At 49.8% G+C, this 18,098-nt stretch overlaps 1 protein-coding gene across 5 annotated transcripts in view; it reads left to right on the top strand.

Annotated features, from left to right (window-relative positions):
- Positions 1–18,098, top strand: part of NPAS2 (neuronal PAS domain protein 2) — a 345,032-nt gene that overhangs the window by 304,349 nt on the left and 22,585 nt on the right. For all 5 annotated transcript variants that reach the window (XM_060309185.2, XM_030838789.2, XM_060309187.1 and 2 more), the window contains 6 exons: positions 7,585–7,703; positions 8,450–8,532; positions 9,253–9,359; positions 12,181–12,328; positions 14,633–14,717; positions 17,801–17,942. In XM_060309185.2, coding sequence (XP_060165168.1) covers positions 7,585–7,703; positions 8,450–8,532; positions 9,253–9,359; positions 12,181–12,328; positions 14,633–14,717; positions 17,801–17,942 — 684 coding nt within the window. The remainder of the gene's footprint in view (positions 1–7,584; positions 7,704–8,449; positions 8,533–9,252; positions 9,360–12,180; positions 12,329–14,632; positions 14,718–17,800; positions 17,943–18,098) is intronic.

The raw sequence follows: 18,098 nt of genomic DNA, 5'->3' as shown, positions 1-18,098 counted from the left end.
TTAGTGTATACATGTCAGTCCCAATCTCCCAGTTCATCCTACCACCACCCACCCCCGCCTTCCCCCCTTGGTGTCCATACGTTTGTTCTCTACATCTGTGTCTCTATTTCTGCCTTGCAAATCAGTTTTATTTTCATAAAATACCTGCTCATACTTCAAAGAACTATGCAGAAAACCCTACTTTGGTCCATTACCATGAAAAGTCCTATCATTTCTGTAGGGCTGATGAGTTTGAGGAGTGTTGTCTGATGTCTTCTTGTTTGATGCCTGTCAAGAGGAAATAATGGATTGGAAAGGATGGGGAGCTTTACTCACCTGTGGACTCATTGCACCCCTCCCTGGGCCCACACAGTCTGTGCCTGGCATATAAATAAGTGCCCAATGGACTCAGGTTGACCTACACTGAGGCTCAGTCCTCAGCCCTGGATGCACAGGTGGAAGGGGGCAGATCCAGGGTTCAGGCCAAAGACTTCTGACTTGTGGGGAAATAACGCCCTTCCCTGGGAGCTGAGGATGGAGCATGCCTTAGCTGAGCCCAGAGCACACTCCAGGGAAGGGGCAGCAGCTTCCTGGAGGGCTCCCGCCACTTCTTTGTCCCTAAATCCAAAGCGAAGATGAAATCCACTTTCGTACACACTGGGTAAACTGGAGTGTGTTACTTTCTGTTGCCCTGTGAACTGTCTGCACTGGCAGGCCTCTGGAGCAGTGCTGAGTGGTCAGAGAAGTTGACCCCTGGCCTCCATTCACTCCCCACTGACCCCCTCCCACCTGGGGTCTCGGGGTGCTGGGAGGCCAGTGGCCCCCCTTCTGATGTCTTTCCCAGGCCCCTCACTCGGGAGCCCCCCCAGAACTGTCGTTGACACCCTCTCCCGGCCTAGAGCTCATCTCAGCGACCCATCTGATAGATAGATGGGAACCCAGGCTGATAAGTGCTGGCTGCTACCCCAAACTTACATCCACGGGAACCCTTGGGCCTTAAGCTGAAAGGCCCCAAGTTAAATGTGCAGGCTGCAGGGCAGGGAAGAGAGGGTGGGACGGAGCCAGAGAGGAGGCGCTTACACCACGCAGATGAAGATGCCATCGGCTTCGCCTGCGCAGATCCGTCTGGCCCTATGACCCTGGGAGGCCGGGGCGGGGGAGGACAAAGCGCCTTTGCCCTTGTTGACGGGCTTAAACTCTCTAATTGGATGTTTCCAGATTCACCCATCAGTTGTGCCACCTTACGCCCCCCCCACACACTCCTGGGCACTGGGACAAACGCACCAACCATTGCCTAAATACTTGAGCAAAATGGAATTTCCCTACATCTGTATCCTTACGTCCTGGTCACTCCTTAGGATTCCACAGGTGCTCTAGGGGACGGGAGGGCAGACAGGACTTCCCATCTTTAACCTAGATTTTTCATCAGTGTGAAGACGTACGTGTCAGGAAATGGGATGAGAAAGTTTTCTTCGAATTGTTTCACTTCGGGACAGTTTCTGTCCTGCTCTGTGAGAAGCTTCCTGTAGGAATCTAAGCTGGGATGTAGCTTATGTCTCATCCTGTCCCCATAAAAAAGCCCGCTCTGACCCCAGCCATGTGGCCTGGAGCCCGGGGTGGACCACTGGTCAGAGCAGCCCCTGGGCCCCCTCTGCTCTGCCCACTGTTTCCAGAATAGAGTTGAAACAAAATTACTTTATTTGGGGCTATGTTTGTCCGCTAACAGATTTTTTTTTTTTGAGCTTTCGAATAAATACACCCCCAACCCAAGTCAGGTAGCCCCAGCCCTACAGTCTGATTGGGAAGGAACCATCCAGATGATGTTCACAGGCATAGTGAACAGTCCTAAGAAGGGGCAGCTTGAAGGGGTCCTAAGAAGCAGGTCCCCGTTCCTCAAAGAACTTGGTGTCTGGAAGCAGGCTGTCCTCTCTGTGAGCCGACCTCCGCCCCAAGACTTGGATTTAAGCTCGCGTCTGACTGAAATCCAGAAAGCAGTATTTCAAAAGTGGCTGGTGTGCTTCCAAGTAGGTCACCCTCGGCAAACATGCTGCTCTGGGCTTTCCAGAAACCACACACCAGAGGATAAAAGTTTCCCTGCCCTCACTTTACCTACTCACCTCTAACCACGCAACCAGATTTGAAATGCTGGCAGAAGCGGACGCTTTCCAGCTTTCAACCCTTGATGTCCTGTGGGATTTCCGTAGGTTGCCTCACTTTACGGCTTTGGCGTTTTTGGTTTTTTTTTTCCTGAGCTGAACTAATGGAGACGTCTCAGTGAAGGGAACCAACCGCACGCCCACCAGACCTCACTGGGAGTGGGGACGTGAATTTCGCCCAGAAGGACAGCTTCATGGAAGGAAGTCTGATCTGTCTGTCCCAGGCCCCCGAGAGTAAGAAGCAGAGTGTCCCTGCCACCCAGACGGGGATGCGCGGCGTCCTTCTCCAGCAACGGTCATTGCTGCCAGATTAGATTGCAGAGGAATCACGATCACAGTCAAGAACAAACTGTTACCCAAGGGCATCGTTCCGCATGAGCATCTATTAAAATGGAGGGGAGAGGAACGGTCAGACCTTTATCAACCCCATCTTCCTGCTTGTTTCAGCCCGGGAGCAGGGAACTTTTGTCCGGGTTGTCCGATAATTGTGATAAAGATGTGCACAAGATACCCACTTGGAGGAGGGGACGAGGGCCTGTAGGAAGTTCGCTCTCCTGAGGATCCAGTAGTCAGGCCCTGTGGACCAACCGTCTGGGGGAGATCTTATCCCCTCACAAGCTCCTGGCCCCGACGAATACTCATTTTAATTGATGAATGTCAGGGCAAAGAAGAAATTCAAGTAAGACATGTATTTTCCCATTAGGGTGATTTTTTTTTTCTTCAGTCCAGCACATTGCAAACCCCCAGCTCCCTCGTGTGGCTCTCAGCCTTTCTCCGACATTGTTTTTTCCGAATGCCAAACAGAACTGGCAGAAAGAAAAGAAGAAGCGTGTATTACCCCAGCAAGATGGGTGGTGGCCCAGGCTAAAAACTGCACGGGATTATCTTGCTGCTACTCTCCTAAGAGCCCAGTCACCCGGCTGGCTTTTCACAACACACCGGGGGAAGGATACTGTGACAAGAGAGAAAGAGAGTCTGGAAAGAGTGCGTAAGTAGAGATGATTTCTCATGAAGGTGCAGAAAATTACTTTTCCCGCCACATTCTAACACTCCATCCCAAACATTTTGGACGTTTATCACAAATGAAATTCAGGGACTTCATTCTTCCTTTACAAACCTCCTCATCAACTGTTTCACCTCTTCCCAGACACCTACCGGATTTGTTTTTCGTTTGTTCCAAGAAGGGCAGAGAAAGCTGTTTGTCACTCTCCTTGTGGACTGTTAGTGTGTTTTCCTACAGCTGTTGCGACTAATTTATCAGCAGGCCATCTCTGATCAGAATACTCCATTGTGTGGGCCTGATGGCTGAACCGATGCTGAGGAGAAAAAGTTACCTCTTTCTCCATTTATTCCCAGTTTGTGCTGTTGGCTGACCTTCCCTGTCACCATCCCTGCCTCTCCCTCCATCTTTCCTATCCCTTTGGAAGCCCGTCCTCATACCCCCTGGGGTCTCCCTGCCCCCATGGTATCCTTATCTCCTCGTCATGACTGATGTGGGAGCGCACCTCTGTCATCAGGCAGACTTGGAAGCCAGCCCCGGATGCCAAGTGAGACACACCTCATCCTTCTTATCCTCCAGAGAACCTCTGGGATCTCTTGGTTTGGGCCCAAGAATGCCAGCCCACGCAAAGTTCTTTCGGGATCTCTGCAATCAGAGGCTTCAGTGATGAACGATCTGGGAGTAAAGAAGGGACTCCGTAACCCCTAGACCCTTTTAACATCCCGCATCTCTCCAAGCACGAGGCCCACGACGGGCGCTTGACTGCCTTCCACGGAGTGCTTTGCAGCTGGTTCACATCCCGTCTCGCCCAGGCGTCCTTCTGACCGGTGTTAATGCATCAGGGGGCAGTGAGTCAGCCTGAGCCTCTGGAACCAGAACCGTGTCCGTGGGCCACCTTCCCACTGCGCGCCAGCCACCGGCAGTACCAGGCTGGGCTGTGGAAGGGAAGCCACCTTGGGATCTTAAGGTCTGCCTATTGGTTGCTGGCCAGGATCAGAAGGTCTCTTCCCGAACTAGGCTTTAAGCCGTGAGCTGGAAGGTCATCTCGTGAGAGCATCGTTCAGTAAACACATGTTGGACGCCTGCTGTGGGTAAGACGCCCACTCAGAGCTGGAGACAGATGCCTCGCCCCTGTTCCCGCGTGGGGAAGGCGAGTTCTTTAGTTTTGGGAAAGACAAGGTCGCTTCTTCTTTTGGATACTATAAAAGCTATGTATTCACTCTACACAGAACATGTAAATCACTAAAAAGTATAGTTTGGTGAACGTTTTCTCCATTCCAGAACATACTAGATCAGTCGGGAATAACGGCTCTCTGTCTGCCTCGAAATAATCTAATTATGGCTCCCAGAGTCTCCTTTACATCTGATGCAAAGTAAACTACTTATTCTGGGGATTGTGTCCTCATATGTGTTTGAGGAGGGCAGAGGTAACAATTAAATATATCTCTAGTGTCTTGCAGTCCCTGCACGATAAATCAGTTTATTACAGATTAAAACAGATAGTTTTTCATTATTTGTATTAATGGGATGCAAACACATACTGGATCCTTTTACATGGCAAATAACCACAAAATTACTTATCTTTGATAGTATATTGGGTTTTATAATTACACAAGATATAAATGTTGTAAAATATTTTTATGAATAATACACCTCAAACAAAACAGTGGGGCTGCACTGTAGTGATTCACTAGATTGTGCTCAGATCACTTTTGAGTAACTCTGGGGGGCGGGGATGGGAAGTGTATCAATAGCAAGCGTTCATCACTTTTGTTGGTTGTGAGTGTGTGTGTGTGTGTGTGTGCGCGCGCGCACGCACGTGTGCACACGCATGCCTGTTGGGTGGCGGGGAAAGGAAAAGTCTGGAAGCAGCCAGAGATCTGATGAGATGGGGCTGTGCTGCAGTGAGTGGTTAATCCTGAGAGGCTAGGGAGGCCAGTTGTAATTAGATCTATTTTTTTCTGTGACTTAAATCGAAACAACTAATTAAATCCTTAATTAATGTTCTTAAACCACCTCGGGATAAGAAGTGCCAGAGAAGTTACTCTAAGTATTCCCTGTTACCAGGAGGTCCCGGGGCACAGCCTGCTCTCGTTGACTCTAGAATTTGTGAGAAGGCTTCTGCTGAGAGGACAAGTCATTTCAGGTGCAACTGGCCAAAGGTTGAAAGTGTCCTCCTCCCCCTGGTTTTCCCCCAAGGTTTTCCCCTTGCCCTCTGTTACAGCTTTCAGCTTTGATTCACATTCGCCTTTGATCAGGCCTTCATCTGCTTCAGGTTTTGTGGTGGGAGAAGTTTGTTCAGAAGGAATTTGCTCAGTTCCAGGCCCCTCTGTAACAGATCTGGCTTATCAAGTGCAGACTCCAGGCGATCTTGAAATTTCCCTCCTGGGAAATTTCCATCTCTAAAGCCTTCGAAGTTATAAAAGGACTCTGGTAAAACCACCTTGGGAGACACCCAGGCCAATGGCAAGGTCTGCAAAACACCCACTTAATTTCCACGATCTGAGGCTCTGCCCCTTGAAGAAGTGGTCGGAGGCTGGTGTTCCCAACCTTGTCCCCCTCGCTGTAAATCGCTGAGGAAGGCGCTTACTGACAGCACGTGAATTTAGCAGCCGAAAGGATCAAACCAGCTCATGGTTTAGAGACAGATTAAAGAGACTTTCTCTTAAATGCCTGGGAAGTCCTCAGATGTTCACTTGGAAGGTCTTGCTATCCTGAAAGAGAATTTTATTAGGTTGTTTTCTGGCGGGAGATGTCTGATAGATTCAAGCGAGAGGATATTTCACATCTGGGGAATTTTAAATGTCTTTTTATTATGCAGATGTTCACATCTGCAGGCCCTTCCCTTTTGTGGATTTATTTTCCTTTCTCTTGGTGACTTCCTTGGCTCACCCTACAAATTGTGGAGGCCAACAACGGACAGATGTAAACTCTCTCAGGCCCACGATTTTTTATCTTACCCACTTTATATTCATGTTTGGAAACCTTTATTAGTATTTATGTGAATGCATTCAGAGACTATGTTTGGTAAAAGGAATTTATTCATGTTAGTGAGTAGAAGACCACTGTAGATAGAAGACCCATTATAGATAGAATCACTTAGAAACCTGTAAACATAGAAAACAAAGGATTCCCGGAAAGCCAAAATCCAAAGAGAGTCGCTCAGATTTCATTTTAGAACGCAGTTAGTTTTCTGACGCTTCCTATGTTCTCGGATTGGAAAACATAACTCTGTCTTAATCTACAAGTTCAGGAATGTACAAGATACAATCAAATACATTTTAAAAAGAAAGACGTGGTATAGTTTATCTCGAATAATTATCCTCAACCCTGGCTGCACGTTAGTAAATCTGGGGGGCTTTGAAAAGTGCGGATACCTGGGCTTTACCCCGAGTTTCTGAATTAGCTGACCTGGGATGGGGGCAATCATGTAGAAGGTTCTGGGGAATCTGGAGAGAATTCAGTGAGTTTTCTCATATTGAACAGGGCTCTTCTTCCCACCTAGCAAACTCCACCTAAAATAGCAGAATTTGTCTCTGGTCTGGAAGGTAAAGCAGTTTTTCACAGGCACCGTGAAGACAGGTATTCGGCTCCCAGGTCTCTGGGGGCCTGGTCTCAGCATCATGGTAGGCAGGAGCCCAGAAGAGCCCCCTCTTGGGAGTCCCAAGACCTGGGTGGAGGCCCGGCTGCATCATTTCCACTCTGAGTCACCTCAGTTAATATGCACAAGCTTCCTAGACCTCTCAGTATCCTCATTTGTAGAATAAGGGAAGTCACACCTTCCCGGCCTTGTAAGACTGCATAAGACACAGTGAGCAGGTTTTGTCACCTGTGCAGTGAGTTTTCTCGTGGACACTGCATACCTGTTGGGGCCACCCTGAGTCCTGAGTCCATCTCCTCAGTGAAGCCGCTGCACCAGCATGGGCTCCTGGGGGTGGGTAGATGGGGGGTTTCAGGACAGAAGCCCTTGAATCCCAAGTGGGCCGCTCCAGGGCCAGGGGCAGAGGTGGGGTCACCGTGTGTCAAGACCTGCTACTTCCCCTGAGCCCATCAGTATCAGAAACACCGCCTGACGGTGCAGCTCATCCTTTAGGACACTGGCTGACGTGCGCACCCAGGCCCTGCTGCAGCATGGGGCCGGCTGCTCAGGTGGCAGAGAATTTTTCCCGGCACAGTAACCGCCGTGGCTGCAGGACTGTGGCGGGGGGGGGGGGGGGGGCGCAGAGCACTGTGTCGCTCACTCGAATTCCAGCTCTGTTCGGCCTTGTGTGAGTTGCTTCCCACTCTGAGCCTCGGCTTCCTGTGCAGGGGGGATGAGAGTAGCACCTAGGTCCCCGAGTTGCCGTGAAAATGAGGCAGTTGATGGACCTGAGGCCTCTCAGTTAGTGCCCAGTGGGGCTTGGCTCTGCACCAGCCGGGGCTGACCTGTGTCTCTTCCCCTCTGCCCAGCGCCCAGCCCCTCCTGTAACGGCTTTGACAGCGCCCTTTCGAGGCCCTGCCGAATGCCCCTGGGAAAGGAGGTCTGCTTCATTGCCACCGTTCGCCTGGCAACACCGCAATTCTTAAAGGCAAGTACCCGGAGAGGATTTATCATGCGGAGCGAGTACCACTGAGTCACACTGAGTGCTGGGTAATTCATTGTCTTTCTGGGAAAGAATAAGATTTCGATGAGCTCGTCACCGACTCTGAGAACGTTAAATGTCTGATTTCTGTACGGTGACAGCCCCGCAAGCTCTTTCCCCGAACTTTGGTGGCCTGCGAGCCATTTTGTTGGAAGGCAGCATGAATTGCTGGTCATCCTGCAGAGATGCTCTTCTAGAACTCTGTAAGCCTCCCTACCCTTCACATCCATGTTGACACCACTCAGGGCAGGCGGAGGTAAAAAACTGAGTCAAATTGAGGGCTGGCCTATGGTCTCTCATCTGTGATTGCTTTCGCATCAGAATTTAACGTCATGAACTCAACATGAATTGCATGAATTCAGCATTGCAGATTCAACGTTGCATGAATGTTGAGTTAAATCAGTCATTCAAATTCAGATGGAAAGCCATTTTCCACATGTTTACCACACGTCTAGATAATAGGAAGGGAGTGGTGTGACATTTTGGTTCTTAGGTATTTTTCCCCAGCTTGTGAAATAAATTTAGCATCATCTAATACCAAAATTAGCTACAGATGCGGAGTTGCAGTCCAAGACAACTTGGAGACTTGCTCTAAACGATTTTAACTTCTGTTGCCGACCGCGCATTCTTGAACTAACCGGCGGGGGGAGTATCTGGCACCCCGAGTAATAGCTTTCTCCCTCTTAATACAGGAAATGTGCATCGTTGACAAACCTTTAGAGGAATTCACTTCAAGACATAGCTTGGAATGGAAATTTTTATTTCTGGATCACAGGTTTGTGAAAAGAAAAACATATTTGGGTTGGGTGCTTTGCGAGGGCTTGTTTCCATGAGCCAGGCTCTCCTTGGGGGAGGAAAGTCAGGCCTGGTCTCTGCAAGAAGGGCTCTCTGGCAGTGGGGAAAGTGCTTCCCAGCAGGGGGCAGGAGGTTTCCCTCCATTGCATTTGCCCCCTCTGAGGGTATGTCCTGGGTTTGGGTCAGAGCATCTCAGGAGAGCCAGGCGTCACAGCCTGGGACATCTTCGGGATACCCTCACCCGCCACCCGACTCGGGACCCTCTCCAGCTCCCATCAGGCAGGACCAGATGTGAAGGAAACTCTCATCTTATTTCTTTCACCACCCTTCTGTCCCTTTAACCCAATCTTCTTACTTTCTTTCGTGACATTTTTCACAGTTTAAGAACAAGAAATCTCCCCTTCCCACCCTTTGATTTTCTATTACACTTTGAGGTTGGGCTGAGCCAATCTATAGCTGTTTTTAATTATTCAGTAGTGACCACATTTATGATTATCGGGGCCAGGTCAGGCCAAGGGAACTGAGTATCTAAATGCCAAAAAAAATTTGAGCACTTTGGAAAACACAGCCTCTCTGGTTTTGACCATTGCAAAATTATTTTCCTGCTCTTATTCTCGGGAAATGAGGCCCCCAGGTTGATCATTACGCAAGCCCTGCGGTACTTCCTCTCTGATGAATGACCCCCCACTGTGCTCGGCAGAGCTCCTCCCATCATAGGATACCTGCCTTTTGAAGTTCTGGGAACCTCGGGCTATGACTACTACCACGTGGACGATCTGGAACTCCTGGCCAGGTGCCACCAGCACCGTGAGTACCTCACACCAGCCCTGGCCAAAGCCCCCCCCCACCCCACGCTCTCTTTCCGGAGCCCTGACAGCAGGACTCTTAGGCTTTGGAAGTCAACTTAGTACTTGGTTTCTTCTGAGGTGGAGGGCTTGGTCTTCTCTGAGATGATCTAGGAGTAGGTGGAGGTCCCTATCCGGATCCCCCCGTGTTTTGCGTTCACCCGGAATTGACTTTGGTCTGTCTGCTTCCACCTCCAGCCCCGTCCCAGCACCCCTGACATATGCAGGCTCTTTGATCTTAAGAAACTAAGGTGATGCTGGCCCGTGTTTTTTTTTCTAAGTTACGCAGTAACGTTTCAAAGACAAAATACCGAATTCACTTAACTCTTCTTTAGTCAGCAGACATGTGTGGGTCACAAGCAACAGGTCAGATACTGAGCGAGGCCCACAGCAGAAAGATGACCAGAATCCCCTTGCTGCCCTGCAGGAGGAAGGTTTGATGGAAAAGCAGTGACTTGACGGGATGTTGGTGTCTGGAAGGGGCTGTGCACAGGGTATCGAGGGGCTCAGGGGAGGGTCCCTCACCCCGCTGGGGGACGGGGTCAGGGAAGGCGCTGTGCCACAGACCGGGGGAACACACTGGCGGAGGGATGGGGGGCGAGGCTCATGGTGTGACGGAGGGGAAACCACAAGCACATCTGGGTTCTCACTTAGCAAGAGGGGTCGAGAATTCACCATTTAAAGCCGTATTTTTGGCGCCAGGTTTTACCTTTGAGTAGGAGCATTTGTAGTAATACTGACCTACGGTTCCTGCTACACGGCTTGACCACCAGCACTGCATTTCGCCGGATGCCCGTCTGTCCGACCCATCGTAATCTCGTTGACTCGAGCACAGGCGTGAATTCCATCAGGAACCGCTCCTAGGTGTTAATAAGCCTCACCTTTAACACGTTAACCCCTTGCTTCTCAAAGGTGGTCCTCGAGCAGAGCGCGGGTGTCAGAAGGAGTTTGTTAGACGTATAGATCCTCAGGTTCCCCGCCGCCAGGCCTATGGAATCAGAGCATCCGTTTTAACAGGATCCCCTAGCGCTCCGGGGGCCCGTGAAATGTGAGAAGCACGGCTACTTCAAGCCGCTGGCCGCTTCTGACTCTTCCAAGGGAGAAAGGCCACCCTGGGTGTAGAACTACCTTTAGCGTCTGAAGGAGCGGGCAAGACACTCTCAGTTTGTTGGGCCTCTACCCTGACCCGCCCCGCCTTTTGAAGTTCCCTCCTTTTTTTTTAAGCTTTAGAACGTTTGATTAACAATTATGATGATCAGGCCTTTTAAAATGACCTCAAGATATTAGTCTCCTAGGAAACAGAACAAAGGTTTTTGATAAGGACAAACTGTCCATTGAAGAGGTTTTTCTAGACCCCCTGGAAGACAGTAAACAGTATGATTCCTGTAAAGTATCAGGAAAGTGTTTTCTGAGTACTCTGGGATATATTTTAGGCAGTCGGAAAAAGTCCCTCCTCCTTTTGTGTTGAGGAGAGGCTGACGGCATCTTGAGTTTATAATCCAGTTGGATCTTCCTGTGAGTAACTTAGTTGTCTACCTGAGTCTCCAGCTGTCCCCTTAGCAATGTGTTGGTACAATCTTCATTTAATCATGTCTCAGGCTCAAAGAATTTATTGCAAATATTATTTTATTGGTAGATTCAGTGCCTCCTTTTCACTTGTCTCCTAGTTGGTTTTCTCTTGATCGTTTGCAGGAATAGGAGCTAAATTCCAGGCACTGAGGCAATAAAACCCATCGGCTCTGCATAGCATGGGGAGATCAGCTCGGTGCTTTGCCACCACCTAGAGGGGTGCGATAGGGAGGGTGGGAGGGAGACGCAAGAGGGAGGAGATATGGGAACATATGTATAACTGATTCACTTTGTTATAAAGCAGGAACTAACACACCATTGTAAAGCAATTATACTCCAATAAAGATGTTAAAAAAAAAAAAATACCCAACTGCTGGGACTTCCCTGGTGGCGTAGTGGAGAAGACTCCACGCTCCCAATGCAGGGGACCCGGGTTCGATCCCTGGGCAGGGAACTAGATCCCACGTGCACGCCGCAACTAAGAGTTCCCATGCCGCAACTAAGGAGCCCGCCTGCCGCAACTAAGACCTGGTGCGACCAAATAAATAAATAAAAATAAAGCCCAACTGCTCCTCTTCCTGGGACCCGTGGCCCAGCTTTCTGCCCTGCCCAGGCTTAAACCAGCAGCATCCGTGTGTGCTGGGCGCCCCCAGGGAAGCCAGAAGAGACTTAACCGTAGGGGCTCCACGCAGCCCTGCACGGTGGAGCCGCGGTGGAAGGCACCTGTGGCCGATTCTCTATTTAGAACCGCGTAGAAGGAGGATGCACAGCAGACTGGCAGCCGCAGGATCTGTCCAGAGGCTGCTGGCTGGCATGTCTATTTTCAGTCTAGTTCTCCCAGCGTCTGAATTGTCTTTCCCACGCTGGGCTCCCGCAGCTCCAAAGACGGCTCCACCTGCAGCAGGAGGATGAGCCCCAGGAAAGCCAGGGCCTCTCTTTAATTAAATTCCAGTTGGAGAATCTGCCCTGATTTAAGGCTCTCTTAAGCCTTTGAGCATTTGGGAAAGCAGACGAATCATTCCTCCGTCGTTTCAGAATATTCGTTACCATTTACCGTGACCTCGATAATGACTTAAAATCCATCACAACTGGGGAAGTGACCGATGTGTGGCGCTGTCTGTTTGAAAGCTGGTGTTTTTAACAGTAACTTTGGGGCAAAAGGACCATTTTCGTCTTAACGTTGGTGATATGCAGACTCCACCTTCTGTTCACAGTGATGCAGTTCGGCAAAGGGAAGTCGTGTTGCTACCGGTTTCTGACGAAAGGGCAGCAGTGGATTTGGCTGCAGACTCACTACTACATCACCTACCACCAGTGGAACTCCAAGCCCGAGTTCATCGTGTGCACGCACTCAGTGGTCAGGTGCGGGCAGGGGGCTGGGAGGGTGGACCAGGCCCGCGGCAGCTCCGTCAGAGCCCCATCATCCTCAGTGGACCCCGTTTCTGAGGAGTGAGCCCCGGGCTTGAATTCTTCAGCGGGGCCTGGGCCGTGCTCTGCAGTGAACAGGATAGTCTGCAGAGTTCAGATCCCTTCCGGCTCCACACCCAGCCCTGTGCTCCCAGGGCTGAGGCTTCCTCCCAGCGTCCCGTCAGGCCCCTCTGAAAGCCTCATTGAGCTCTTCCAGGCGGCCAGGATGTTCCTTAGTAAGTTACTGCTTCAGTGACCTACTTACATATTTTCCCCTCATCTCCATCCGGCCCCCAGCCTTCCCTTGTTGCTGTTTGGAGAAGAAGATTAAAATTTTGCCTCTAAATAACTCAGAGACATAGTCCCCTTTTTGAACACTTTAAAAAAAACCCTGCTGGCAACCGAGGCAGGGTTGGTACAAGAGCCAGGCTGCCAGTGGGAGAGGGTTCCTGGCCGTCCCGTGGCCTCGGGGGCGCCCCCAGCCCAGCGTGGGTGGGCGGGGCTTCCAAGGGAGGCAGCACACCGGGATTCCCTGGACGTGGCCGTGCGGGTCACAGTCTCTCCCAAAGGTAAAGGAGAGGTGCTATTTGGGAGTTTCCCAACTATACAAATTTTAAGAACATAAATCGGTTTTAAACTGGTCTAGAGGAGAGCGTTGGAGGAGAGCAAAGAAAGAAGGACTGCATTTTGTATATGTACATAACAGATAGATGATAGATAACAGATGATGGGTGGAGAGATACATACCTACTGCGTTATATACATGTACATAAGAGGTGGATGATTGATAGCAGGTAATGGGTAGGTAGGTAGGTGGAGAGATGGATGGGTAGATAATAAATAGATAATGGATGGCTAGATAGATAATATATGGATAGATAGATGATGGATGGATAGATACATAGGTAATAGATGGATAGATAATAGATGATGGATGGATAGATAATAGATGATGGATGGATGATAGATAATAGATGGATAAATAGGTAGATAATAGATACATGGATAGATAATAGATGATGGGTGGGTGGATAGATAATAGATGGATAGATGATGGATGGATAGATAATAGATGATGGATGGATGGATAGATGGATAGATAATGGATAGACAGGTAGATAAATAATAGATACGTGAATGGATAGATAATAGATGATGGATGGATAGGTAGATGGATAGATAGATAATAGATAGATGATAGATGGATGGATAGATATAGGTAGGTAGATAGATAATGGATGGATAGACAACACACACACACACACACACAAGCACAAGTAAATCCCTCATCTTTAGTAGGTGGGGAAGGAGGAGAGATAAGAAGCACAGGTGTTTCTTGGCCAGTGGCCGTGATCAGCACATTGCACACCCACTCTCAGGGACCTGACCCTGGCCTCCCAGCCTACCCTGGGCACGTCAGCAGCCAGTGGTTTCTGATTCCATGGCCAGTCCCCCGTCTCTGCCTGGGCCTTTGCCAGAGAAGCCCTGTGCCCCCAGGGGAGGTGGACATCATCAGCTCCTTCCTCCTCAGATCTGACCTGGACCCTGTTCTTCCTCTGCATCTTCTATCTCCCAGATCCCAGATTTTCAGAGAAAGTAGGGAGTGACCTATTGAGTAAACGAGGTCACAAGCATTCTATAGGCCCAAGACCCCTCGCCCAGCCTGCGTCTCCACACACGAGGCAGAAGCGACAGCTGAGTCACTCAGCCATCCCCACGTTGAACTGATTTACCCGCGCTATTCAAAAAGTGGGTCTGTAGACTAATCGACAGTCTGGGTCTGGTTAGTTCTAGGTTTGGTCGAAAGAAAGCTTCCGGCAGTTTCATAGTCTGTTATTACTAAAAAAAAAAAAAACTTACGTGTCACTTCCTCCTATGCATAGTCCAAACTGAGTAGGTCTTAAGAAAGTCTTCTAATTATTTGAAGACTGAGGCTCATTCTGTAGAGGAAAGTATGTTTCTAAAGGCAATTATGTTTGGGGGTTTCGGGGTGAGGGTAGAGATCAGTAAAGGAGAAGGAAATAAAAACATCCTGGAAAGGGAGGTAATTATGAATGTCCCAGTGGAAGTGACTGCAGTGGAATTAAGGCCCAGAAAGAAACTCCATCCTCAGACGAGTAACAGGGCTAACCTCCTTGCCGGTGGCTGTTCTGGGAGGGGTATCACACAGGGAACCTGGACCTGTCACACTAGCCCTCTTCGCCGGTGTCGTCCTGGAATGTACCCCCTCCAGCTGTGGTCTCTTGATTTCCTGAGCAGTTACGCAGAGGTCCGGGTGGAAAGAAGGCAAGAGCTGGCCCTGGAGGACCCACTTCTGGAGACCGTCCACCCTTCGGCACTGAAGGTATTCTGATGCCCAGCAGAGGGTAAAGGCAAAGTGTGGCTAAGTAGAATCTTCCGTGAGTTGTGATCATACAAACGGTCATACTAAACATGGGGGGTCGTATTTATTGAGCTCTTGCTATGTTCCCAGTACTATTCAATGTAATTTTGGGGTATTTGCCTATTTGCCCCTTGTGAGGTTCCTGTGAGGTGGGCACTGTTACTGTCCTTCTTCAGGTGAGACAGCAGCACACAGAGGATGTAGCTAACGTACCCAAAGCCGCCGAGGCCGGGAACTCACAGAGCTGTGTGAGAAGCAGCCTCTGGACTCAGAGCAGGGCTGGGCACTTCCCAGCCTTAGAGAATGGCCATGCAGGCACACCTCAGAGATGCTGTGGGTTCCAGACCACCGCAGTAAAGCGAAGGTCGCAGTAAAGCGAGTCACACAAATTTTTTTTTGGTTTCCCAGTGCATATAAAAGATCTGTTTACACTATACTGTAGCCTATTAAGTGTGCAATGGTATTAGGCTTTTTTAAATTGTACCTACCTTAATTTAAAAATACTTCATTGCTGAAAAAGTGCTAAGTATCATCTGGCAAGGCAGGGTTGCCACAAACCTTCCATTTGTACAAAATCGCGCTCCCTGCGAAGTGTGATAAAGTGGAACGCGATAAACAAGGTCTGCCTGTAGCACGTCCACTTGGTTGTGTGTCCCACAGATGAAAAGTTGAGGGTTACTCCGTCGTCCCATCGAGGCAGGGCATAGTCTGTGTGCCCTGCCCTCCCCTTAGCCTAAGGCCTCTGCCTACAAAAGAGCGTCCCACAAGCACGCTGCCCCTCGCACACCCTCGTGGCTTCACTGGCAGGGTACTTTCCATTTCTGTGTCTGGGGCTCTGAGCTGACAGCCTTGTTGGAGCCAGCTTTGCATCAGGGAGCTCCGAGAGGTGCTGGAGAGGTATTTCTCTTCCCAAAGCCCAGACCTCCTTCCTCGCCCAGCCTGAACCCCCTGGACCCTCTGGCCAGGCTGCCCCCGTCTCTGCTCCTGGCGTGTCAGACACCTGGAAGGGAACTTGGAAGTAGACGAGAGCTCTTTCTCAAAGGTCATTCTTCAAGCAAACACAAATGTTGGGAGAAAAAGAGAGAAAGCAAGAAAGGGAGTGTTGTATTTCATCAAAGCTAAGAAGCCATCAGTTATAAGGTCTACCATTATTTTATCTCGACTGAAAAAGAGAAGATGCTGCCAATCTGTGCAGTCAGGATTTCTTATCATTAGTCGAAGGACACATCCCAATTTCAGATATGTCAAAACGTGAGAGGGAAAGGGCCTCGTAGAACTGATGAGACAGGGTTCACGTTCCAGCCTGCCCGTGACCTAGAATCCAGTCTCTGGCCGGAAACTGACGCAGCAGCAGTGGTCCAACAAAAGCATCTCTGATCCATTGAGAACTCAGTTGGGAAGAGGGAGAAATCCCCTTTCAAGACCAGACAGCAGTCGCATCTTTGCTGAGCCTCCCCTGCTGGCAGGCTACGTGGTGACGTGTTGTACGGTGATTCATAACCAGCTCACTGATGAGACACCCCTGTCATCGTTCATGGATGTGTTACCCGGCTCTGTCCATTCATGCATCGTGTATCACGTCCAGGGGTGGAGTTAAGCTGTTAATAGGCAGGTGTTAGATACACCATACGCCACAGCTGAAGATCGGGCCGAGTGTGTATCGTCCAGTCGGAAATGGATTATTGAGGTTTCCAATCCTTTGGGAATATTAGAGCCCAACGGAACTTCTCATCGACCTGCACTTACGTATAAGCACACAATCTCAGGCTGCCAGGTTAAGAAGCCCCTTTTAAAGGAAAAGCTCCAGGACCGTGCTTTTCAAACTCTCAGCGGTAAGGGACCATTTGGTTTTTTAATTTCAAACCTGTCACTGACGGAGGCTTTTTTAAAATGCAGATTCCCCTGCTTGGATGGGATGTGTGGCTACGTCAAACGGCTACAAAAGCTTCTCAGCTCCTGCTCTCACTTCCTGTACTTACTTCTCTGCTGACCAGGAGCATACAATTCGCCAACGGCCATGGGCCAGGAACCCCACTCTGAGGGGTGTGATCTGGGAGACACTGACCAAGCAACAGGACCTCAAAATGAACATTTAGCACAGCAAACCCAGGCACATCCTGCGCTTCTGTTTTGCACAAAGCCCCGTAGGTCTCGTAGCAATCATTTCAGCCGTACTCGGGCTCACGCAGTGTCCACCCTCACTGGAGCCACGACTCAAAATATAGAACAGCCATGTAGCGTCACACACGGAGATTTAAGAACTGAGACCAGGAGACATCAAGCAGCCCAGGAATCTCATCATCCTTCTGAGACCAGGTAGAAGCCTAGCCCAGGAGAGTAAGCATTACGTTCCTTCTTTAGCTTAAACATCATTATAATCCCTGTTTTCTTAGGCTTATGACACCTACACCAATGCAGGACGGCGTTGCAAAGTCACAGCTGCTTTCTCACCATTCTGTGCTCAAGGCAGAGGCATCGGGGGGGCCCAGCATCAGTTGGGATCCAGGGGTCAAGAATTGGAGACCATTGGCCCTTTTTCTGTTCTCCACTCGGGGGCCCTGAGATTGCAGAGGAAGTGCATTGGGGAGATAGTGTCCAGAAGGGTCCAAAGGCGTTCGTTTCATGGGAGCATTAATAATCCAGTACCGCCACCAACCTTATGTCTAGACCCGGCCTCTCCGCCTGCTTCTGGGAAAGCCAAGATTCTGGGCATGAGGTGACAGTTTTAAGGAAAAAACAAAATGCCGAATCCCTTATGAAAATCTAAACTATCAAACTACAAGGCGAGAAAGTATAATAAACACTGCTTACAGGCTACCAGCCTCTCGAAGATGCTAGATTACATCTTTGTATAAATAGTCCACCCGAATGTGTTTGAAATTATCTCCAAACCGTTATAGTATTTCTCTCCATACCCTTCAAAGTTTCCTAAATATTTAGAGAACAACTGAAGTCACCTAATTCATTGCCGTGATCTCGATGCTGAAATGTGGAACTCTGTGTGCGTGCGTGCGTGCGTGTGTGCCTGTGTGTGTGTGTTTCAGCACAAGGGCTCCAGCCTGGAAGCTCAGCAGCACTTTAATGCACTCGACGTGGGCACCTCGGGCCTTAACACCAGCCACTCACCATCGGCGTCCTCAAGAAGTTCCCACAAATCCTCGCGCACGGCTGTGTCCGAACCCACCTGTGAGTGTGACACCGCGGAGGGAAGGGGTGGGCGCCTGTTGGGCTGGGGTGGTGGTGGGTATACAGAGAGTCCCACGAGGGACCCCCGAACTTGAGGAGAAGCAGGGCAGTCCGTGATCTGAAGCAGAAGTTGCCATTCGGTTGCCGTGCCTTCCC

This window comes from Globicephala melas, chromosome 12 (assembly GCF_963455315.2).
Source record: "Globicephala melas chromosome 12, mGloMel1.2, whole genome shotgun sequence".
In the NCBI taxonomy this organism is placed as follows: domain Eukaryota; kingdom Metazoa; phylum Chordata; class Mammalia; order Artiodactyla; family Delphinidae; genus Globicephala; species Globicephala melas.
This window is presented reverse-complemented; position numbering and strand designations above follow the sequence as displayed.